General features: G+C 36.6%; 1 protein-coding gene across 2 annotated transcripts in view; it reads right to left on the bottom strand.

Moving 5' to 3' along the window:
- Positions 1-398: 398 nt before the first annotated feature.
- LOC142344926 (dipeptidyl peptidase 9-like) overlaps positions 399-24,799 on the bottom strand; it is a 56,176-nt gene continuing 31,775 nt past the window's right edge. The window contains exons 8-16 of one of the 2 annotated variants that reach the window (XM_075397010.1): positions 21,218-21,441; positions 20,621-20,793; positions 16,109-16,447; positions 9,878-10,106; positions 6,804-7,030; positions 5,038-5,294; positions 2,599-2,776; positions 1,798-1,901; positions 399-1,507 (exon numbers count right to left, since the gene is read on the bottom strand). In XM_075397010.1, the coding sequence (XP_075253125.1) occupies positions 1,133-1,507; positions 1,798-1,901; positions 2,599-2,776; positions 5,038-5,294; positions 6,804-7,030; positions 9,878-10,106; positions 16,109-16,447; positions 20,621-20,793; positions 21,218-21,441 (2,106 nt within the window). In that variant the 3' untranslated portion in view covers positions 399-1,132. The remainder of the gene's footprint in view (positions 1,508-1,797; positions 1,902-2,598; positions 2,777-5,037; positions 5,295-6,803; positions 7,031-9,877; positions 10,107-16,108; positions 16,448-20,620; positions 20,794-21,217; positions 21,442-24,799) is intronic. The other variant, XR_012759294.1, reaches the window with a different exon arrangement.

The raw sequence follows: 24,799 nt of genomic DNA on the forward strand, positions 1-24,799 counted from the left end.
AAAATTAGAGTGAAGAAATTTTACGCCGCAAAACCACTCGCTTTTTCGCTCCACTTCCTGTTTCGACGTGATCAAAATCACTACTCCAATTTGACTTCAAAAATCATGAAAGTGTGAACAGATCTTAAAAAAGACAGCGCCCCAATACAATTCAAATTCTTTGAATTGTAAAATTCTTTGAATTGTAAAATTCTTTGAATTGTAAACAACCACATGTCCCCAATAATAGCCGCTATCGCTTCGCGGCTATTAAACACAAAAAATTAGATAGATTTCTGCATTATCCAGGCCATCAAAAGGCCTATCACAATCGGGCCATGAAAAGAACTCGATGTTGTTTTACAGACACAGGGCTTAACAGCAACTACACACCTTGACAATCTTTGTTGAAAAGGTCATTGGGGGTTTTAGAGTGAATTGAATAAGATTTAAGCACATAAAGAAGTCGGGACAGAAACACTGCAAAAGCAGTCTAACAGTATCTACAAATATTAAACCCGTTAATCCATCACAATTAACCACCTCTGACACTGAGGCTGTCCAAATTGTACGCTAACATTTCATTTCAAGTCATGGTTAAAATTAATCCAACAAATTCCAGTTATATATTCACAAATTGTTCTTTTAACTCAAATCGAACAATTACTTTAAATTGCTAAACAGTTTCGGCTGAAGTTTGTTTCAATTTGTATCTCAAGAGCTCTAAATAGAACTAAATGATGATTTTGGAACTGTTTTTCTCTCCTGGTCATGTTGACTTAAAAATGCTCACACAGCCTCCTTGCGAAATATTCAAAAATATTTAACGACAGGTTGAAAAGAAGCATTCATTCTTTTCTCAACTGTCTAAAGAGAAGTTGAGTCGTCTATTGGAACCAGATGTTGGTTCCCCTTTTTGCATTTTAAAATCGGCCGTCGCATTTCATCTTTGCCATTTAATTTCCATAACTGGTTTTATTATCATAAGTATAATAACTTGAGCTCTTGTTTGCGATTTTCTATCTGTAAGCCAATGGATTATAAGCAGCGGCCATTTTCTTTGTAAATATATTCAGCTCGGTATCGGCCGATTCGAGTAATCAATTTTGCCTATAGGGGAAGAAGAGGGAATTAAACAGATCCGATATCAACATCAACAAGAATTAGCATTTGAGTTGAAGAAATGCAGCAAAGACGTTTCGAAATGTTCGCTCGCCTCCGTGTGTCTGAGTCCGTGTCTTTCCACAGGGTACGTAATTTGCACGAATGGCTTGCAATTCATAATGAGAGAGTTTATTAGCATAGCAGTGTGTCTGTAGTGAACATTTTCATCAATTGCCCCGTGCACTATCAACAGTCTGTTGGCTTCACTAGGGAAGTGTTGGATGTAGTTGAGGACTGAACTGTTCCCGTAAGCTGTCCTGTTCGTCTCTGGCAGTCCAAGGTACCTCTCAGTGTAACCAGTGTCGTACTCGCGCCAGTTGACAACTGGGGCAGCTGCGGCTGCACACATGAATTTACACGGGTTCTGTAACAAAAAAAATCAATTCATAAGCTCTCGTATAAAAAACGTTATCCTTGATACTGAGTGTTTGCAATTGTCTTGATTACAATCAGTAGAACAGATAGAATACATAAAATTGAAAACAAATAAATTTTAAGTTTCCACTTTAAACCCTTAAACTGGTAATAGCTACTACGGCGTTATGGTTTTGGTGAAATTGTAGAAACTGTATTGGTTAATTTCTCGTAGTCTATTTAATTACTTAGCTGACAAGAAAGTGATGCATTATAAGTATTTAAGTTTTAGAAGTTTACCTGTGCTAGAGCGAGTAGAGAGATGTACCCCCCGTATGACCAGCCATGTACGGCCACTTTGTTCAGGTCAATGCAGCCAGACTTCTCTGCAATGAAGTTCAAGCCTAAACATCAAACATCTTCATATCAGAGGACACGCACATGATTCAAATCCAAATTATAACAACACATCAATGTACACGTCTTGAAGTTCAAGAAAGAAGTTATTCGAATGACTTCTGACATACAAATTCATCGGGTTCGAAAGCTCTGACTAACTTTTATTTACAGCAAATGGAAGCACTTATAATGAAGAAGGAAAAGCGATCACGCCTAGACGCAGAAATGGAATGCAACTGTTTAATTTCTTCTTTTTTTGGGATCTGTTCTGCCCCCCCCCCCCCCCCCCCAGTGTTTTACGCCCCCAGTTAAAAATTGTATGTTGTGATATATCACGTTACTATATAAGAAAATAGCACGTGCGCCTGGGGGGGGGGGTATAAAATATAAGCCCAATAATCTGGGGGGCCGAAACAGAATAGATCACTTTTTTGTATACCTAACTATACTGTAAGGTGAGAGCACGCGCACACGCACGCACTCGCACACACACACACACACACACACACACACACACACACACACACACACACACACACGCACACACACACACACACACGCACGCACACACGCACACACGCACACACACACACACACACACACACACACACACACACACACACACACACACACGTGTGCATAAACAAAAGTACATTCAGGGCAAGAGAAGAAGCAACCAGTTCAAATTATTAGATGTATAACCTTCTAATTGGTCCTGAACCTCCACTGACCCGAGTTGATTCCGAATAGCACCTTCGAAGTCCAGTCCCCTGTTGGCAGATCCCCTCCCGTCCATGATGACAACTGTGAACCCAATTGACAAGAGAGAATGCAGTCTAAGGAACTGGTGGCCTTTGAAGGAGTTGTTCACTATCTGCACCTGAACACACACACCCAACACCAATTTACACCCGTTGAATTTCTCTTAAATTAGACCTAATATATCTCTCGAAAAGTTAACAAACAACGTGACCGATAAATGTTGACTAGATAAAAAATTTGTTGAATGATAGCTGTGCTGATTTTAGTTCAGCTTTGGGTTCTTTTTAAAATAATCCAAAAAGACAGAAAAAAAGACAGTTCAAATCAAGGATTCAAAATTTCACCGCTTTCTGTAATATTCTTAAAAAGTATCAGGCGACAGATAGGCTCAAAGTTTTCTCACTTTTTTTCAATGTTATGTTCTGAAGTGCTGAAACTTTCATGACAGTGTCAACAGCCGACAATCATGACACACGATTTCAGGAACTTAACATTCAGCTTTCCATTATACCCGGATGAAAAATTTACCTATATAATTATACATTTCAGGTAAAGTTCTGGGTGCAAGCACTTTCATTACAAGTGGGGTACATAGACTGGCATTATTGCAAAAACCGCAACTTTAACAGAGTCACGTAACCTGGTTTAAAACAGGAACTTGCAAGTTTTAAATCTGGTACTGTATAGGCATTTTAGAAAGAATCTGGTACTGCAGAGATCTGACATTTGAAAACTTGCACGTGCATGTTTGAATTATATTTTAGTTCAAAAGAAATCAAAACTGACGATATACATTGATCATTGATTGGCGGTAAGTAAAGAGGTTAAAGCTGGTCATTGACACAGTGGATCTATTCCGGAGCACGTGCCATTACATAGTAAATCACTATGTAAAAATATGTCACGCACGTCTGGGGGTGCAAAACATAAACGACTAAACGTCGGAAGAATTGCTCTCGAACGACTAGTGGGAGCTCTAATCGGTTCTACTTCTTTTCACCCCTATTCATTTAACCCCTATCATTTAACCGCGATTTAATCACCCCTCTATCTATTAACCCCTCAATCATTTAACCCCTCTATCCTATCATTTCATCCCGCCACTTAGCAGTCGACATTAAAGGCATGTTTTGTCATAATTAAGTGGATAAATTAATCCCACGTTCGGTTGTGATAGTTTCATATCAAGTCCCACGGGCCGCTGAGGCATGGCCATGGCTCGCAAGGCATGGTCAAATGATTATATTGCTAATTTAATTATGCTTATTTTATAGAAAGATTAAAATCGGGGTGAAATGATAGAGGGGTTTAAAGATAGAGGGGTTAAATGATACAGGGGTGAATAAATCGGGGTTAAAAGATAGGGGGTTAAATGAATAGGGTGAAAAAGCGGGACACCCTCTAATCAATTGCAGCCCACTTTAGTCGGAGGGGGGGTCTAAATGGGACTAAGAAGTTCAATAGTGGGCTTCAAATAACCACATTAGAGGTTAACATATACCACTATTAAGATTTAAAGTGAAAAATGGCACCAGTTTCGGCGCACTTTTCATTTGACTTTTAGTATTAAATTGCCACCAAATGAGTTCAGCTGCTTGAAATTGTGATTGAGAGAGAATTTTAGATCACGCGAAACGCAAAAAGTCAAGGGCGTAAAAGTCACTCGAAAAGTCAAAATTGTGAAGCGAAAATTTTGCAAAAAAACATAGCTGGTAGAATACCGGAAACGACTCGAATAGTCGTGCAAAATATTCTCTACCCTAACTTGGACAAAATCAGAATATCGAAAAAAGAACACTAGAAATAACAAAAATAGTAGACCAATATAACATAAAAAGCGTTAAAATTTTTTCGGTTCAGGGGTGTGGGTAGGTGGGGGCAGGTAGGTGGTGGTGGGGGGTGTAGTTAAAAGGGATCAAATTTTCTCAAATTGACCTCTTCACCTTGAATTACAGACTGTTACCAATTGCTATACATTACAAACTAAGATATTGTTAAAGTCCAATGTTCGAAAACAGAAGTCAACAATCAAAAACGGAGGTAAAAGATCGAATAGGAAGAGGTTAAAATTCAAGTCATGAACAAACTTGCTTTCTGCTAAAAAAAACCTGTAGATATTAATTCTCCTCTTCGAGTCGTAAAAAGCCTGTAAAATATCAATACTCCTCTTCGAGTCGTAAAAAGACGCACACGTTTACAATAATTGCAATGAACTTCGTTCAAGAGCAATTAATAACATGTTCCCACTACTGGGGGCCCAAACGGAAAAGAACCATAAGTTTTAAGCATCTAGGCGACCAAAATATTATACACCTACTGAGCTGGGGGGGGGGGGGGGGTGCACTAACGGGAAATTTCCGACACCGTTAATTAACCCACCTGTGGTCCTGCGTATACATAGAGAAGACAAGGGTACTTGATGCCCCTCTGGAAGGTTGTGGGTCTATAGAGAAGCCCATGCAACTTGTAACTACTCGAGTTAGCAGCAGCTGATTTGAATGAGAATAGCTCAGGTGTGTGAACAACAGTCGGGTATTGTGGACATATTAGCTCGAATTGATTGGACTGTTTCTGCACAGATTTACACAGCTGCTCAAACCATTCCACACTTGTCACTGTCAATGCACCTTGTCCGCCTGAAATTGCCTTAGATATTAAGAATCCGCGTTCCTTGAAACGAATGCAACATAACCGAATAGCGTCGGAACAACTGCTCCCAGACGACTGACGAGGGGTTGGCTTTGGCAGTAGCTAGCTAAAGTTTAGTGAGGCTAGCATCGCTGGTTCGGTGGGGTTAACAAAATAGGAAGCAGGCGGGGGGCTTTGACCTTCGAATAGCAAAATTATTTATACCTCCTCAGCTTTCGGTTAACCATATACTTAGAGACTAGCAGAGCTCTAAGAGCTCCACCGCAATTTAATGCTCTCGTGCGTAGCCATTTTATCTAGTGTTTGCGATCGAAAAGTCAAAAGCGTCAGACGAAAAATCTATCAAGCCAAAATTTACAAAAAAGACCAAAATGACAAAGATAGTTGCTACAAACTTTATTTGAGAGCAAAACACAATATGTTAAACTTCCGCTATTTTTTTTTTCATTTTTCTTTGCATACAAAGTAACATAGCCGGCAGATTGCCGGAATAGCTGCGAAATAGACTTGCGTGCCGTAAAATACAGATGGAAAAAGATACAGAAGTGAGTTGATAATAGTTATCACCTCCGCCTATAAAACTTACAAGTTTATTTCAAAGGTTGTTTTTGGGTGCAAAAAAAATTTCCCTGTCGCGTCTCGAACCGGCGATCTCCGGATTAACAGCCAGTCGCCTTAACCACTCGGCTGTCGGACCATACAATCTGTTTTCTTACAATCACTTTTGTTTTAGGAACAGATTCTGTTTCTGAATAACCGCAATTTAGGTCACGCAGAAAGCGTGAAATCAAGCGCGAAAAAGCCATTTAAGCAGTGACGAGACAGAATGTTCTAGAACAAATGTAAAACGAAAATGAAGCGTCAGACGACGAAACAAAAAAAACCAAGAGCACCGCAATATAGCTACGCTCAGCTTACAGCTTCGCAGCTATAAACATACCCGGCAGATTGCCGGAAAATAGCCGCCGTTGATTCCAATAAGCATGATTGGGATTGAAAGAATAGAAGATATTGAAAAAAAAAGATTTTTGTACAAAAACATTTTTTAAGTGCGATTTATTTTGACGGCACTTCGTAGTTGAAGATAACGTACTTCTGTTTCTTAGAGAGAGGCTACAGGGGCTACTATCAATACCAATAAGCATTAGAGATGGTAACTAAGACTCATAGGAACGACGTTCAAATAGCGGGCATCTAAAATCGGGCTTTATGGGTTTATCCCGTTTCTACTTTTGACTTCAATTTTTATACTGACTCTGTTCATTTTGAATTGCTTTGCTGCGCAACTGATGTTCAAAATCACTTTTAGCAGAATGAGAGAAGAGAGAAACTAGTCTAGAGAAGTCAAAAAGATATCACGCAAAATGTTGAAAAAGCGGCAAAATGAGGTAAAGCGAAAAATTTTTTTATTCGATCAACATTAAAATGCAACATTGGTTTTTACTAGTGATAGAGACCACAAAACTGACGAGCGCTTATGAAGCAATATTTGTTACCTGCTCCTAGGCCTCCACTGTCGGAGCTCTTGATACTCTCAGTGTCAGTGTCAGAGTCCATGGATGCCATGTTGTGATCACTCGACGCAGAGGAGGAGGAGGGAGACACACAAGAGGACGAGACAGCATGAGGAGGGAGAACTGTCCTGAAGTCTTGAGTGGACTGTGACTTGGGAGGTGATGACAAAAGAGAAGAAGCGCCAGGGCATAAGGCATCCAGATTCAACCTAAAATCACAATCACTTATCACTTGAAATCACAGTAAAAATCATCAAGTTTTTCATGTTTCTCTTAATGTTTCTCAATCCACATAACAGAGCGAAATTAGATAAAATTGTTGGTTTTAGCACATTTGGTGTCCATTTAAAAGTAATTCATAGTGGAAGGGAGTTAAAATTTTAGTGGATCAGTTTATCAAAACAATGACTAACATACCTGGCAGATTGCCGGAAACTAGCCGCCGTTGATTCCCATAACCACGTTGGGGATTGAAAGAATAGACAAAAAAAAGTGATTCCTGTACCAAAAAAAATTTAAAGTTTGAACTATTTTGATGTCATTTCATAGTTTACAATACTCCGACGATACAGGGGCTAGTACCAATACCAATAAGCATTAGAGATGGTAACTATGACTTACAAGAACTATGTGCAAGTAACGGGTATCAAAAATTGGGCTTTATGGGTTTATCCTGTTTCTATTTCTAATTTCGGTTTTTATACCAACTCTGTTCATTACAAATTGCTTTGCTGAGCAACTGCTGCTTAAACGCACTTTGAGCAGAATGAGAGAAGATTGAAACTAGGCTAGAGAAGTCAAAAAGATTTCAGGTTAAATGTCAAAAAAAGCGGCAAATGAGGTAAAGCGAAAAAAAATTTTGTTCGACGAATTAAAAACATAGCTGGAAGACTCCGGAACCGACTCCAAAAATACATTAACTCAAAGAATAAAATGAGCCTGCTAACTATATCTACGAATAACATTGAAAAAATACGGGAGGAAAGATAATATGAGACCAAAAAGGAAATCTAGTAAATATCTGCTAAAATTACATCCGAAATTGCGCCACCCAAACCACTATTGCCGCAACAATTTCCAATACAAATAATCTTCACAAAACCGACCACCCTTCGATATAAAAAGCAAAGAAACTACAGAGAGAAAACCGAGGAAAGAAAAGGAAAACGTTAAAATGCCACCTCTCGATTGTTATTCTGGGAACCTTTAGAAAAATTCTTTCCCTCAGTGCACTACGCACTACGCTTCCCAGTCAGAGAAACGCAAAACAAAAGGCAACAACAAAAAATCGGAAAAAAAACACAAGTTGATATAATTTTTTTTCAGTAAAAATTGTGATGTACAAAACGTTGAATTTTCAAGTTTTAGTAGCACAGTTCTAAGCTGTATAGTGAACAACAAAAGCAAATCACAAACACTTGATTCGCTTGGTCGCCAAACGCACTAGTTCCAGGTTAGCTGATTGCGACAAACACCGTTATCCGATAAACTCAGAGTTAAAACTTAAAAACCGCCTTGAAAAAGCCACACGTGATCAAAAAGTTTCGCTCGCTTAACGCAATTTTTTTTTCACTACTACTGCTTGCTCTCCTTCAGAATGATGCTTGACCATAAATCACTCTAAACTCTCTCTCTCTCTCTCTCTCTCTCTCTCTCTCTCTCTCTGCTTGACTTTTGTTCGGCAGATTGACCTAAACACTTTCCTCGTGCAGCATTTCGACTTCTTCTAAACCGCATCCTCTAAAAATAATATAACTGACTGACCTCGGGCGAATTGCTCTCAAACAACCGGCGAGAGGTTGATTTTGGTAGTACCCGGCTTGGGGGAGATGCTGGCATGAGGGTTATCGGCAGGAGGGAGGCGGAGTGGGGGGGGGGGGTTCAAGCTATGAGGATAGGGTTGGGAAGGCTGGACGATCGGGGTCCAAGGAGGAGGGTGAAGGTGGGGGGGGGGGGGGGGGTTTAAGATTAAGAACAGCCCTTAACACTACTGAAATGGTCTCCTCAAAACAGTTTTGGTGAATCGCTTCTTAGTGACTGGTATAAGGCATAAGGCTCTAAAAGCCCTTAATGCTCTCCGGGCGTTACCTGTTTATCCTATTTTAAGGACAAAAAGTCAAATGGGTCAGACAAAAAATCGGGCAAACAAAAATTGCTCAAGCAAAAAATCGCACAAGCAAAAGACCACAGGACTAATATAATTGCTACAAACTTCTTTTGAAAGCAATTAATAAGTCACCGATTAACAAAAAGATCACCATTGCTCCTCTTCGAATTGTCAAAAAATAGGAGCTCTATAATAGCCGGCTGAGAAGATGATGGGGGCTATTAAACATTGGACTAATTGCTTTGAAAAGACTTGAGTGGGACTGGATTTTCTAAAGAAGGTTAGCGTCCTTGGGTAGAGAGAGTAACTTGAAGGAAAGCGTCATTTCAATATGCCATCTCAGTAGTTTACAAGTAGCGAATTGTACAATTAGACGGAGCGTAGGATATTAAGCGATAACTCGATTAGGCGAAAATCCTGAACTTCAATTAAAACAGCAATTAAAACGCGAACAGCAATTAAAACATTGAAGAGGTAGTTCAAAATCCTCTCGATTTTATAAAGTTGTCAAGTGTCCCTAACAGACGTATTTAAGATGCAAAAGAGTTGTTAAAATTACATGCTAAAAATCATTGTTTTCATAGTCTGAGATCAATTAAAAGTCCCAAGCCAAACGAAGTTGAATCAACGTTGAAAGTATATATGTCATGCTCTATGAATCAAAGAATGCCTACTACAGCAACGATTTTTTTTCTGAACCTGGAGTCGTGAAAGAGACCCCACTCCCACGTCCTAACTTAATTGAAAATCGGGTGTTGTCTTTTTAGTTGATGGCCATGACAGTCGACTCGAAACAATTGTTGTAATTTTGTACATTTCTCGGTTTCGTAAGCGAAATCCACTTAATATAATTGAAATCCACTTAATATATAATAGATGGGTTCTTTATTTTTATGGTACATGCTCTAGCTGGTAATGACAAGTGTGGGAAAAGTTGTTGAGTTGTGACCTGTACAAAGTTAAGGCAGGAGGCACAGTGAGGCTACTGTATAGATCCACGAATAGAGAGCACTTAACATCCATGACGACAGAGTGGTAGAAGCCAAGTGGAGTCAGTCTGAACACTCCCAGTCTAGTGTGTCTGTAACTGCATACGTAGAGATGTGCCTCCAACTCTGTGTCTTTCAGGCCCATGAAGTACACTATGCTTCTCTTTTCGTCAACCCAGATATTCTTACCTAAAACGTTAGACCCATATTCTTAAATCATCTTTGCAAAAAAATTAACAAACGACTAACGTCGGGCGTATTGCTCTCAAACTACCGGCGAGCGGTTGGCTTCGTCAGTAGCTAGCCACGGGGGGGGGGGGGGGTTTGCACCGCTGGGCTGATGGGGGGCAGCAGTGGGTTGGGGTGGGGGCAACAGCGGGGGGGGGGGGGGGGGTTCTTCAACCTCTAAGAACCGCCCATCACACCATAAGTATAAGTCTCCAAAACAGTTTCTGTGAATCGCATACTTGAAGACTAGTGAGCTCCAAGGCTCTAAGAGCACTTAATGCCCGCACAGGACTAAATTAATTGCTACAAACTTCGTTTGAGAGCAATTAAACAGTTCACTTGGCTACATATTATGCAAAATTCATGGTCAATAATAATAGCAATATCAGTTTATGAAAAAAAAAATATCCGGCAGATTGCCGATAAATAGACGCCGTCAGCTAGCAAACATTCTAATGAACTTTGATAACATAATTCTCAATGACTTAATGACCGGGCTCTATCGGTTTATCCCGTCTCTTTTGGTTTTGCTCTTTTGACCCTGACTGTATTCACCATCTTTCGTAATTCATTGAGTGAATGGATTTTGAAACATTGAGTGAGGTAAGTCAGAAGTCAAACATGAAAGTCGTGACTTATGCACAACTTAAAACGTGATCAAATGGTAAAGCGAATTTTAAAAAAAAAGAGAGCGCCTAAATAATAGCCGTTTGAGAGGCTGACGGCGGCTATTAATCATGAATACTTTTGTCAAAATTTCAATTGTTTGTACTAGCACTAAATTTCCTAGTCAACTTTTGAGAAGAGCATTTGTAAAAATTATGAAAGTGACCTGCGACCAAAAAATTAGGCTGAAAATGTGAAACATAGCCGACAGATTGCCGAGAAATAGCCCCCTTTTACCGCCACAGAACGTATAAATTTAGACTTATTGGCCGGCTTTTTCGGTTTATGCTGTTCCCTTTGATTTGCTACTTAGACCTTGAACGCATTTGCGCAAATCGTTGAACCCTAAATTTCATTCAGTTGAAAAAGAGGCAAGTCAAAAGTAAAGCGTCAAAATGGAGACTGAGAAGACAAAAAAGTAAAGTGAATTCAAAAAACATTACAGGACAAGTCCTGAAATACAAATTAAGAAATCGACTGAAAAATTTAAAAAAATCTTGTGTCCAGCAGACCAAAAGAACTGTACCAACCAAAATAGTTTCACAAAAGAAAAACGAAAAAATACATTCAAAGTGTATACACTTTTATGCTCACAGTGTCGAACACCAAGGTCTCCGCTCAATAAAGTACGAAAACAAGAACAAAACACTTCGTATAATAGAAACAAGCTAACTAACATTGGATGAGTTGCTCTCGAACGAAAAGAGGTGGTATTTCAATCTAGAGGGGGTGCAGCTTGGAAATGCGAAATGGGTGCGAACCCCCCCCCACCCCTGTTCTCCAGGATGCCAGTCCAACATTTAACCACGCAGCTACAAGGGCGTTGCTTCTCTTTTGCTTCTATATAAGCCAAAAACTTCATTTCAGAGAGACAGAGAGAGAGAGAGAGAGAGAGAGAGCAAAAAAATTAAAATTTTAATAAAAACTCAAGCAATAAAAAGACAAAGAATGTTCTGAACAAAAGCGCAAAAACTGTCAATCAAAAACTTTGTATGCAAAACACGTTTACAATAACTGCTTCACACTTTTTCGAGATCAATTATGAGCTTGCTTGTTATATAGGAAATCGGAGTCAGGCAGAACATCAGAACAAATAGTGTAATTTAGGCAAGATAAGGAAAATACGCACAATTAAATTCAACACGAACTACATGGTGTTAAAATCGTCAAAATCAAAACGTTACGGTTAAAATTTCCGCATAAACCCAGCGTCAAAAATTTTATTGGTGACGAGCTCAAAATATCTAAAAATGACACAAAGCATTACAAAAATCAGAGCAAATTTGTCTAATTCTTCATACTCATGTATTCAAAACTAACTATTTCAAACCAATTGCCTGAAAATAGCCGCCATTGATTCCCTTAACAACAATTGGGATGGACGGAATAGAACAACAATGAAAAAATTGATCGTTGTACAAATTATTTTAAAAGTGCATTGTACAACAATGACATTGTACAACAATGTACATCATTGTACAACAATGAAAAAATTGATCGTTGTACAAATTATTTTAAAAGTGCTACAGGGGCTAGCATCAATGCCAAGAAAAATTAGAGATGTTGTTTACACTTATAAGAACAAAGATCAAGTAACGGGCAACTAAAATTGAGTTTTTATGAATTTTTCCCGTTTCTACCATTGATTGTTCTCGATACTGACTGTTCACTTTAGATTGCTTTGCTGAGCAACTGTCGTTTAAAAGAAATTTAAGAAGACTAATGAGCCTAGCATAAAAAAGATTTCATGCAAAATGTCGAAACTGCGGCAAAATGAGGTAAACCGAAAAAAATTTTTGCTCGACGAAAACCTAAAGAGCACTATAACAGCCCACTGAGAAGATGAAGGTGGCTGTTAATAAAATAACTAAAAATTTGTAAGCTAGTAATCTAGCACAAGACAAAGCAGCGACGACAGAAGAATTGTAGAAAATGGCTAAAATAACTGCAAAATTGCTAAAAATTGAAGCTGACGTCCTCAAAACCGTGATTATGCCATTAAAATAAATCACTCCCATTAACCCTCGCAAAAACTTTGAATAATCTTAACTGGTTTGTTACAGTAATCTACTCGAAAAATTCAAAAAAAATCAAAAACGATGAAGAAAATGAAAATTTTATTGAAAAGTCGCCATAATTCATGATATTAATATAGCCGAAACCATTTCTTCGTCACTAACAGCTATCCAGGAACCCCTCAACGTCTAAAAAGATTTATTGTTCCTTCAAGATCAAAAACCTACAAAATTGTTCAAAAAAGTGGAAAATTGCAGAAATCAGTATCATTTTTGGGTTTAAGTTTGTATTACCAATACATATACCTGAAAAAAGACGAAGATTTTTTCGTGAACAAAAATTACAATCTATGACCTGCGCCAATTTAAGACCCGTCCCAAAAACTCAAAAATATAACGAAAAACGTGAAGAACTGCACCATTTTGGGCTTAATAAATGACAACGTTAATATTAAAAAAATGAATTCATATAAAAAAATTATTGAAAAATTCAAAGTTCCTATTCTAAAGGACTAAACCACTAAAATGAATATACCTGACAGATTGCGGGCAAACACTTGGTACTTATTTCCTTAACATTGATTGGGATTGAAAAAAAATTGCAACCATTGATTGTTTTACAAGAAACATTTTCAAACTGCGTTCTATTTTGATCAGATTTCTTAATTAGGCACAATCTTATTCCTAAATGAGAGCATAAACGGATTAGTATCAATACAACTAAACATTAACCCTGAAAACTCGGACCAATTTGAAAGAAGTTCAAACACCGGTCATCCAAAACTGGCTTTATGTTTATGGGCTTATCGTTTCCCCTCCAATTCAAAAATTGGATTGTACTCGTGCTCTGTCTTTTCTTTTGTGCTCAAAAATTTTTTCATTACATTGAGCCATCAAAATGGGATACAAAGTAGATCCCACTGATCAATAATTTCATTCGAGGCCCTCAGCTGGCTTTAGTACTCTTTAATGCTCTTGGTGTAGAGAAGCTGCGGGTAAGACGTATATTCAATATGAAAGGTCACTTTTGAGCCCAAATTTCGGTCCAAATATATATCGGGTCGAATATATATTGGGTCTAAAATATATTGGGTCCAAAATATCTAGTAAATTGACGCTGGTCATAGTTCATAAAAGGTTTTTGCCATCACCTCTGTTTTGAGGAATATGTATTGGTGATGCCAACTTGCACACAAAATTGTATTGAATTGAGCTATTTCGCCCAATTTTTTCTCTCCAAAGCTCGCAAAGGCGTTAATGGATGAGTTTTAGCAACACAAAATAGGTTTTGAAAACGCTAGCTCCAAGAACGTTAGCAAAACGTAAGTAATTTTGGCTTACTTTCAAAAATCTGAATCTTCCGTTGGTCTCTTCTTAAATGTCTTCAAAATGACTTCAGTTTTCAAACACGCGTTCAAGTCGTCAAAAAAAAATTTTAAAGCTTTTTGCAACGTTCATGCGTATATTTTACGATTACCATTTTGAATTTTGAGATCTTGATAGCAAGAAGCATTTTTTGTCATTTTCTCTTTTTGTTCTCTAGCCAGCCTCGACTTGCCTTCCATAGCTCAAGCAAGGGTTTTCTTAGACAATATATATGTTTTCTTGAGTTTTTGGTTGGAAACCTCGTTATGCCATACCCTAATACAGAAATATCAATAAGGTACATTTTCAATGATAGTGCTTTTAATATTGTCCTAGTTTCTGGAATTATTCTTTGTATTGGGCTCGTGATATGCAGGCCAGATCGATTAAATAACGTGCTATGTTTTTGATTTCGTAAAAGTTATTTATTTTACCTTCGTTCGCAGCGTGTTAAACAATTTGCATGAGACCTTTTTGACTTCTCTAAGCTGGTTCAGCTATTTTTGCATTCTGCTCAAAAAAATTTTAAACAGCAGCTGCCCAATAAAACAATTTAAATTTTTCGTGCAATATAATGTTGAACAAACTAAGGTAAAACAAAAAAATATAGGGTCACAATATTAGCCAGCTGCGAAGAGCCCGTCTATAAAACAGACACCAAAAAGAATAATTTGTAAAAAAGCGACTGAAAAAGCATGAGTGTTATGTAAAAAAATGCAAAAGACACTAGCACCCTATTCAATAAATAAGAGATCCTCCCTGAGAAATTATTACAGAAAGTCAGTTTAAAGTACAAAACTACAGAAATAATTGAGAAAGCTGCAAATGAATAAAAAGTTAGGACTAATTTTGTCCTTGAAACTGACACAATATTGGACTTCCAGAAACACTGTGCTGTATATTGCACATTTGGGTTAACTACTATCAATTGTGCTTTTAATTGCAGTTAAATATTTCTGCATCATCTTTCAAAAACTGAGCAAGTGCAAAAAATCAAAAAAGCACAAAAATGGCTTTAAAGTTTGACGTTATTCATATCAATCTGGGGGAAAATTATTCAAGATTCAGGAAAATTATTTATTGAGCAAACCCCGCGTGTGAACAAAAAAAATCGCATTGCGACACGGCCATTTTACACAGTTTTGCCTTTGGTCGAAAGGGTGCATGAGCAAATAGTCCTGCTGGTTTTAAAAAAAGAAAGCTGCATTATGTGGCCGGCCCATGTCCGAAACCGAAATTTCAAAAAATTTTGCGTTTTGTGAAAACAAAACCATTTTGAGCATGTAATTAGCTTATAAAACATTATTGCCCCAATTTTGCTAGTAATTTTTTAAGATCAAATTCAGATTTAATTGTTCTCGAGAGCAGTGCTACGGGTAATTTCAAAACCACTAATTGTCTTCTTAATCCACAATTAGTACTGAGAGGGAACATTTCTGAAATTAATCGCCATTTAGGTTTTCTTTCATTTCTCTAATTAGATAGTGTATCCGTGGGAAACGGGTAATTTTAAGCAAACTTGAACTAAATTAGCCTAGTGTATTCCGTTTCCACACAAAAACCCTGACAAAATCGAGTATGTCTACTCGATTATTCGGACATTGGCGCTGAACACGTAATGTGTAGGAAACCGATACTCCTCTTCGAATCGTAATCACCACGATAACACAGGCAAATAACTATACTCGCTTTACACTGTGAAGCTAAAAAAAAATCAAAACAGCCCACACAAATTGATAAAAGAAAAATTTGAAGGGAAAACCTAAGGAAGAACGAAAAGTTGCAGACATAAATATGGTAGAGTGGGAGCTATGGTGAATGAAATCTATGTCATACAATTCACTGAGCACGTCTATCGGTTGAGCACCCACATTAAATAACGAATTTGAGCATAAATTTTTGAATCCTGCTAATTACCTAACACTTCCCAATCACCAGTTGTGATTGGTCGCATCGTGCATTCGCTATCATCTATTGCTTCCTCGCAGTCAATTCCACCTCCCCCTCCACCCCTCAACAGTCGCGTCTGCACATAGTAGAGGTGTCTGTACTTGCTGACCTGACTGGCGAATATGAACGTGATCACGTCATCAGAGGTCTCCGATTCCACTACATGCATAATGTCATGCACATTGATCCAAATGTTCGTGACTTCTTCGTAGATCTTCTGTAATAAAGGAGGTCGAGCAGTGTTGACAGACGATAAAAGAGACTGCAATTGGTTGGGTATATGAGGTTCTTCTTTAGATGATTGACCTGAAAACAAAAAAACGTTATTCAATAATTCACTCAGTCTTAGTCAAATCGTGAAACTCAACAGCGCAAACCAAACATGAGCACTTATGACGCAGTAATAGTAGTCGAATAGGCCCAGTATTAGCCATAACGAATTCACGAACCAAGAATACACAAATGAAACACCCGTCAGTTTGCCGAAAAATATCCTCCATCGACTCCCATAACCCCGATTGGGATTGAAAGAACAAAGAAATGATAACAACTGATGTTTGTAAATTTTTATCAACGAAACGCACAATCCGCTCATCCACAATTTTGGCCAAATTTTACCAAATGAAGAACAGATAGAAAACCCCCAAAAATTCAAGTACTTTTAAAAAAAAATGGTGTAGGAAAAAGAATGCCTCCAAAGCAAATAACTAGGGGGAGTAAAAATGCCGCATTAGACTGATGAGATCTGCCAATATTAAGAAAGCGAGTCAAGTCGCACAGGAAAATGAAACAACAACAACAAACATTTATTACATCCAAAACTTTACGTCCATTTTAAAAAAAAACTTAATAACAAAGTCAAAATAGAGTCAGAAAAATCTGAAATTCAACAATTTTTTTAAAATTCACTAGAAAAGATATGGGAACATTCCATATTAAGCCTCGGTAACAATTACACAAAAAAGAACAAAAACAGTTAAAAAATTCTCTTATATTTTTAAAAACAATTAGTTTTAAAGTAAGGAAAACCATTAGAAATCAACAGAAAACATTCCACAGGATTATGATTACCTATGTTTCTATAGGAGGGCATCAAAACCTGTCACTTCAATTTTTTATGCGGTCTCAAAAAGAACAACAAATAAAAACAAACAAAAATTCAATTGAAATAGCCAGAAAACGCTGTCAAAGCCGTCAAGCCATGAATTGCCGCACAAAATATGTTCAATTGCAACTTCTTCGAACGCCAATAATGTGGTATGTGAGCTTTCATTAATGAGCCTAGCTAAAAAGCAGACAAAAAAACAAAGGGCAAAAATAAGTAACAATTTTGTATTTTTCGAAATTACTTCCGAAATCATAAAAGCCATTAGCTCAAAAAAAAATTAGGTAGGTTCATTTATTCGTCCAAAGGAAGCCCTTGAGATCTGTAATTATTCAGAATAAGTCTAACGCTCTACAAAAAACGTCAAATATGACAAAAATCGAAAATTAGTTTACTTTTTTTGCAAAAACCGTGTCGAAGCCAGTAAAATCATAACGAATTATTTGAAAACATTAGATTTTGTGACACCAAACCCTTGTGACAGCCTCTCTTGACACCAAAAATGTCACATATGACCTATAATTAACGAGACTAGGTAAAAAAATAGACGAAAAAAGAACAAAATTGCGAAGTTAAGTTTTCGTTCTGAAAACAATTGAACAAGTCATGAAAGCTATCTACTCAAATCAGAATATAAGCCATATAGTTGCAAACCATTGTTTGTTTAAAATCAAATTTTTTAAAAATCAAAACGACCATTTTCTTTCGAGTAAGCCCAGTTATTTCTCGATAAAAACCAATGAGACCCGTCATTATCCTGGATGATCCATACGACTAAAAAGAAAGTAAAAACGACAGTTCAAGGCGAATGTAAAGAATTCAGGTGAGAACTTCGAAAAAGGTATGTCGAAGCCATTAATACCATAATTTACGCCTTTAAAAACTTTTGTATGTTCAATTGTGACTTATTAAGAACGCCAATAGTGTAATATGTGAAATGTCAATAATGTGATAATGTAAAAAAAAACGAGAAAACCGTGAAAAATGGGCTAACGCCTAAAAAAAATTGTTGTGAAATCTAGTAGTATCAAAGCCAGAAAACAATAACTCAACGCATAAAACCGCAAAAAAAACAAACATTCATGACCAGTAGAACAAAAAGGAAGAAGAAGCATTCTTTCTTTGCTGGCACAAAGCAACAAGTTGATCAAATAAAGAGAAAAATAGTTGCAAAGCCATTGTTTATTTAAAAATCAAACTTTTTAAAATTCAAAACGACCATATTCTTTCGAGTAAACGACCATATTCTTTCTTTTGAATAGTTCTCTTCTTTAAGATAAAAAAGATCGAAACTTAAAAAAAGACTGACTGATTACAACCCGAAGTATTTTTGGATTGTAACACTCCAAAATTGGACCAAAACCAGCTTTGATATTGCTGTTCGTCAATTAAGATCACTCAATTGTTTCGAAAGTTTTAGATCTAGATAATTTGATAAAAGATCAAAAACAAATACTTTGTTTTTGATAATCATAAAGTTAGCAAAAACCATAAAAACCATAAGTTTGGAATTGAAATTTATGGTTTTTGCTAACTTTATGATTATCAAAAACAAAGTATTTGTTTTTGATCTTTTATCAAATTATATAGATCTAAAACATTCGAAACAATTGAGTGATCTTAATTGACGAACAGCAATATCAAAGCTGGTTTTGGTCAAATAAAGAGAAAAATAGTTGCAAAGCCATTGTTTATTTAAAAATCAAACTTTTTAAAATTCAAAACGACCATATTCTTTCGAGTAAACGACCATATTCTTTCTTTTGAATAGTTCTCTTCTTTAAGATAAAAAAGATCGAAACTTAAAAAAAGACTGACTGATTACAACCCGAAGTATTTTTGGATTGTAACACTCCAAAATTGGACCAAAACCAGCTTTGATATTGCTGTTCGTCAATTAAGATCACTCAATTGTTTCGAATGTTTTAGATCTAGATAATTTGATAAAAGATCAAAAACAAATACTTTGTTTTTGATAATCATAAAGTTAGCAAAAACCATAAATTTCAATTCCAAACTACTCACAATGGAAGTGGAAGTAGGACTAGCATCCTGTGTAGTCAACAAAGACTGTGTTAGTTGTTTTTGGGCGTGTACTTCCGGCAAATTTAATCAAAGTGGATTAAAGACACATTTCTTTCAATTTTTGATGAAAAAGGCTGGATATGGAAATATTTAGCTACAATTTTAGCAAAAATTAAATCGAAATAGTCAAAAGTACTTTTTTGTCTTAAAAAAAATCAACAGCACTATTGTTAACAATTTATAGATATTTTAGCAAAATTCACGACATTTTAGGCAAAAATTACGGAAAATGTGAATAAAAATAACGCAAATCGATTTAATATTCACAAAAATTTAAACCACGATAACTCGCTCTATAAAACGAAATTTAAAAAAAACTTTAATTCCATATTCTACGCTGGAGGGACTTTTAAATGATACCACTTACAACTCTCTACGCTGAGTATATCGATCGGTCAAAAACGTCCTTTGAAAGCGTACACAATACAATAACATTGCCGCAATCAATGAGAGACAAAACAAAAAAATAGCGAAAAACAAATTTGGCGAAAAAAATTGACAAAAGTAAGAATCTTTTGGAAATTTGTGGCCTCAAAGTAAAAACTCATCTATATAATAATAAAATCAATAGCCACAGAATCGCATACATCTTTAGAGAAAAACGTCGTTTCCGATGACGCCCAAACATAGCTAGTTAACTAACAGAATAGATCCAAAGTTTTGAACGTTTTTTTCGTAATTGGTAAATCTTTTGAAAAAATCTCATCGACAAATTCAGCCAAACATTTTACAGGAGAAGCCCCAACCCCCCCCCCACTCACCCAATTAATCAACATAAAACGGTACAATTTTAGATGTCAGTACTCAAGGCGCCCATTACAGACAGTTAACAGTGTCAAATAGCCACCAGAAACAATTTGAAATTTTAAAATCGCGCATCTACAAAACCTACGCATTATCATAAGCTTTCTCACAGAAATTTGAACAGTTTCCTTCGAACAAGCCATTAGTACAAGTCATGTGACTCTGAACAAGTCAGAGAAAAGTCTAACAATAGTCTAGAACTGCTAAGCGGTTTGAGATGAAGCAAGAATTTCAAAGTGATTTAGCAGAGTCATGTAACCTTGCTTGAAACACGCATTTTGCAAGTTTCAAAATTCCAACGTTGAAAATCTGGCACTGTATATAGAAAAACTGGCATTCGAGACTGAGATATCTGCCATTTCAAATTTTCGCGTACGTGATTCAACAATGTTTATCAAGTTGAAGCGCTAATTTTGAATAGTCATGTTCTACACGAGAGGGAAGAGAAAGCATTTTAAAATTGTTCCAAATTTGGCATCTGTTACCTTTGTGGCAGGTGAATGCACTATCCATGTACTGGAAGGCTTCCATGCCTTCGCCAGGAGAGTTGTGATGTACGAAAGCACTGACAGAAGAGAGCACAATGTAGAGCTGCTTTTGGTCTCTAGATAGCCACTGGGACCAGAAGTAGTTTCCTCCAGGGCCACACCACCCGCACCTGACACACCAAATAGGAACTAGAGACTCTAACGTCGCACAAAATGCTCTCATATATAGGAGGAGGGGTGTGTTAATTGAAGACAGCTTCAACTGAGGCAGGATAGATTACAAATAGATCACAAAAAACAGCAAAAGGCTAAAATTCAATGCTAATACCTTAAGAAACGACATCACACGTGTTATTGAATTAGGGGTTAATTAGATCTTGATTTTGGAACGGTTTTGATTAATAATACAATTCAATTGTCACAATTCTCCACGAGATGACATTAAAAGCAGAACTAATTCGCTGTTTAGAAGTTGATAGCGTGAAAAAATATAATATGAAAAATGATCGTTAAAAAAACCTCACTGTGACTACGCTCAGCTTACAGGATATTATATACCTCAAAAGAGATCTTTAAAGACATGGTCGCTTCTACCTTGTTAAATATTCGGCGTTGGGTACACATGCTTCCATTGCGTTGTGGGGCAGTCCGTTGTTGGAGAGGAGTGTGATAGCACCAGTGGCGTGATTGACAGTGAAGGTCAGCAGGCGAAGAGTAGATTTAGCATTGCAGGACCCTGCTTTAGGGTATCTATATGAGTCACACTTGTCACTCAGTGGATTCTGTATATTCACTATCTCCACCCTTGACTCATCCACCTAGAAACATCACATCACCATCCGTGTTTACTTTTTCCTTTGACCGGCGGAATATGATTGATAATTTAACGTATACATAAAATGACATCAGTGAAATGTAATGTATAACAGAATTTTTCAGGTTTGCTGTGTGAACAAATATGAAACGAAAAAAAAAAACATAGGATGATGATTCCTGAAAAAAACAATTCGAAGAATTTTCAAAGACTACATTTGAAAAAATTAGACCTAGAAAAGCCTTGACTAGGAATGGATTGAAAAAACCATTTTGAAAGAACCACAATAAAAAACCTCAAAAAAACTAAAAGCACAAAACAATTGTCGCATGTCAACAAAAAAAACGACAATGAAGAAAGTAATTTATTGTGGAAACAACTCTCACTTTACCTAAAAATTAGACTAACAAAAATTTTACGCCGCAAAATTACTCGCTTTTTCCCTTCTGAGAATTCCTGTTCCGCGTGACCAATATCTTAATACCAATTAGACTTCAAAAACCTTTATAACGCGTGAACAGATCTTTACCTGTTCACGCACAACCGACTAAGGTCGAATTGCTCTCGAGCAACTAGTGGGAGCTCTAATGCTCTAATATATTGCAGCCTGCTTCAGTCGTAGATGGGGGGAGTCAAACGACGTCATTAGATGTTACTATATATACCACTATCAAAACTAAAAGTGAAAAAATGACCAGAATTTTTACAAGTGGTTCACCTGTGACCAATTGCGTTCAACTTCCTTTAAGAAATTTAGATGACTCAGAAAGCGAGAAGCAAAGGGCGTAAAAGTCACTCGGAAAGACAACCAAGTTTCCCAAAAACTTTTTCAAACTTTTTGCAAAGAATAGCCGGAAAAATTAAAACAAGCCATAATAAGATCATATAACTATTTTTTTGAACAAAGTGGGAAAAACTGAAACAAACTTCTAAGAACAGAAACAACTCTTCGCCAAAAAACTTTGAGCAATTCGTAGTAGACCATTTTCTACAAGCATTATGCTTCAATTTAGATTCCAAGAAATTCAATAAAACTGAACGAGGGGCTAAACTTTTTTAAAAAAGCCTTAAAACTCAACAAAAGGTTGAAAAGCATTCAAAATGAGGCAACACTCACTACATTAAACAAAAACTTCAAAACAACAACAATTTAATCTCAATAGTATCAGTTTAGTATACAATGAACTCATATACCACATTAAAAATGAAATTGAAAAAAAACTTTCAAAAAGGCACATGAACAAAAAATTTTGCTTCTTCAAGCCTATATTGCTCGATCTGCATAGAAAGAAGCTATAAACAAAATTTCGGCTCAAAAAATTCTCCGCACTTAGGATTTGTTTACACAAATAAATTATTCAAATTTTATTCAATTCACGGAAGAATTCCGGAAAAGAATCGATGAGTCATATCAGCCACAAAACAAAACTTTAGGTAACTAACATACTGAAACTACATTTAAAAAATTGAAAAGCAACTTATAGTCAACAAATAAATCATTTCGCCCAAAAAAACGAGTTTAACTAAAAAAAATAGAAACATTCAATTAATTCCTTATAAATTAGTAGCGCACACAAAAGAAAAAACTTTCATCAAATGGACATAAATGAAGTGCAACAATAGGAAAGCCGTAATAGGCTCCCAAAATTGTGTAGCTTTGAAAACAGAAACAACAAGGCGGCTCAGTAATGTGCGTGCGCGCAAAGTTTTCCGACCCCGCTCATCCACGTTTTTCACGTAATTGCCTGTCAAATGAAGACGATACGGGAAACTTTCAAAAGTTGATACATTGTTAGAAAATAATTGATGCATCCGTCTAATAAATTGGTTTAAGCTCAAACCACGGCACAAGTTATACAACAACTCTTTAGAGGAATGATGAATCCTGACATCAAGGAGACGAGTAACAGACAATACAAACAACAAAATCAAATAAAACATAACCGACTCACGTGGGGAGAATTGCTCTCAAACAATCGGTTGCCTTTGGTGAAAGCTAAGCAGGAAAATGTGTGTTTTGGGAGATTGATTTAATATTCGTTTGGTATAGATTCAAATCCATTCCCACGGGCCATTGAGGCATATCAATGGCTGCCAAAGCATAGTCAGAAGCGGTAAAATATATAGTACAGAATTAGGCTATATTAAATTTAGATTACTAGAACGCTAAAAGTAAATTTTTCAACTAATCAGATTGATTAAAATTCTATATTTCGATACGTCCAATTGTCAAGACGTCACTATACGGATGGTTATTAAGTTTCCGTTGAGGTGATAATCGGGCCAGACAGCAAAAAAACTCAAAAAAATGGAAAATGTCAAAAAGTAAAAAAAAGAGACCTCGTATCAAGGCCTAAAACCCTTAATAACATAGCCGGCAAATTGCCAGAAAATAGCTGCAATAGCTTCATAGTTCTGTAGTCTCAAAAAGGAGGTAAAAAGACAGACCAAAAAAGAAACTTATTCTTTTCATTAAGGGCTGAGATGTTAAATTTTGATTAAGAATATGTTTCTATAAGCTGCTCTCAAAATAACCTTCAATTAGGGTGGCACGCACTCACTTGACCTTATCTCTTTGAATTAAGGCACAGAAAACTCAATTTCAGAGTGAGGAAGTCATTTTTAAGAGTGATGTAAATCACGTGTGACCAAAAAATTAATCACGCGAATGAACAAAAAACTAGCTCAACTTTGAGCAAAAAATGACGTAACGCACGCAATTCAGTTCAAATTGCATGAACGAATGAACAAAAGCAGATTTGAAGTGGTTATGACGTCATATGGTCGTAACAAAAATCTTGACGACGAAATAAATAAAAAACCAAGAGAAGGCCAACAATAACCTCCACTATCGCTTTGCGCTATTAATAACATCAATGAAACTATTATAGTTCACTGAAAAAAAAATTCACCATCTGTTTTAGCAAAGACTACGCTTACAATTGGCGGAATTAAGGTACAAGTTGCAAATCTCAAAAAACCATTAATTTTGATTTTTTAAAACAAAAACCATAAGCTGTTAACTAAAAAATTATTAAATAGACCAACTCTTTCAAGCTTATGAAGCCATTTGGACATATCATTAGGGAAGCTAAGTCAAGAATACTAAGCAACAACGAATACAGACAGAACTCAAAATTTCACAAACAATTTACGCAAATAATTTTACGCAGGAAATACCAATTATAATCATTGTCCTTCACTTGAACGTATATCCAACAATTCCAAAATTCCACAATCAGACGAGAACTGGTCTTTCTATAGCTGCCTGTCAATTGAAACAGAAAATTGATCCAAATGTTACCGAAATAGCTAATCTGACCAAAATGTCAACATACCAAATAAATGTTCAACATCCATCT

Source organism: Convolutriloba macropyga, chromosome 8 (genome assembly GCF_964194025.1).
Source record: "Convolutriloba macropyga chromosome 8, txConMacr16.3, whole genome shotgun sequence".
In the NCBI taxonomy this organism is placed as follows: domain Eukaryota; kingdom Metazoa; phylum Xenacoelomorpha; order Acoela; family Convolutidae; genus Convolutriloba; species Convolutriloba macropyga.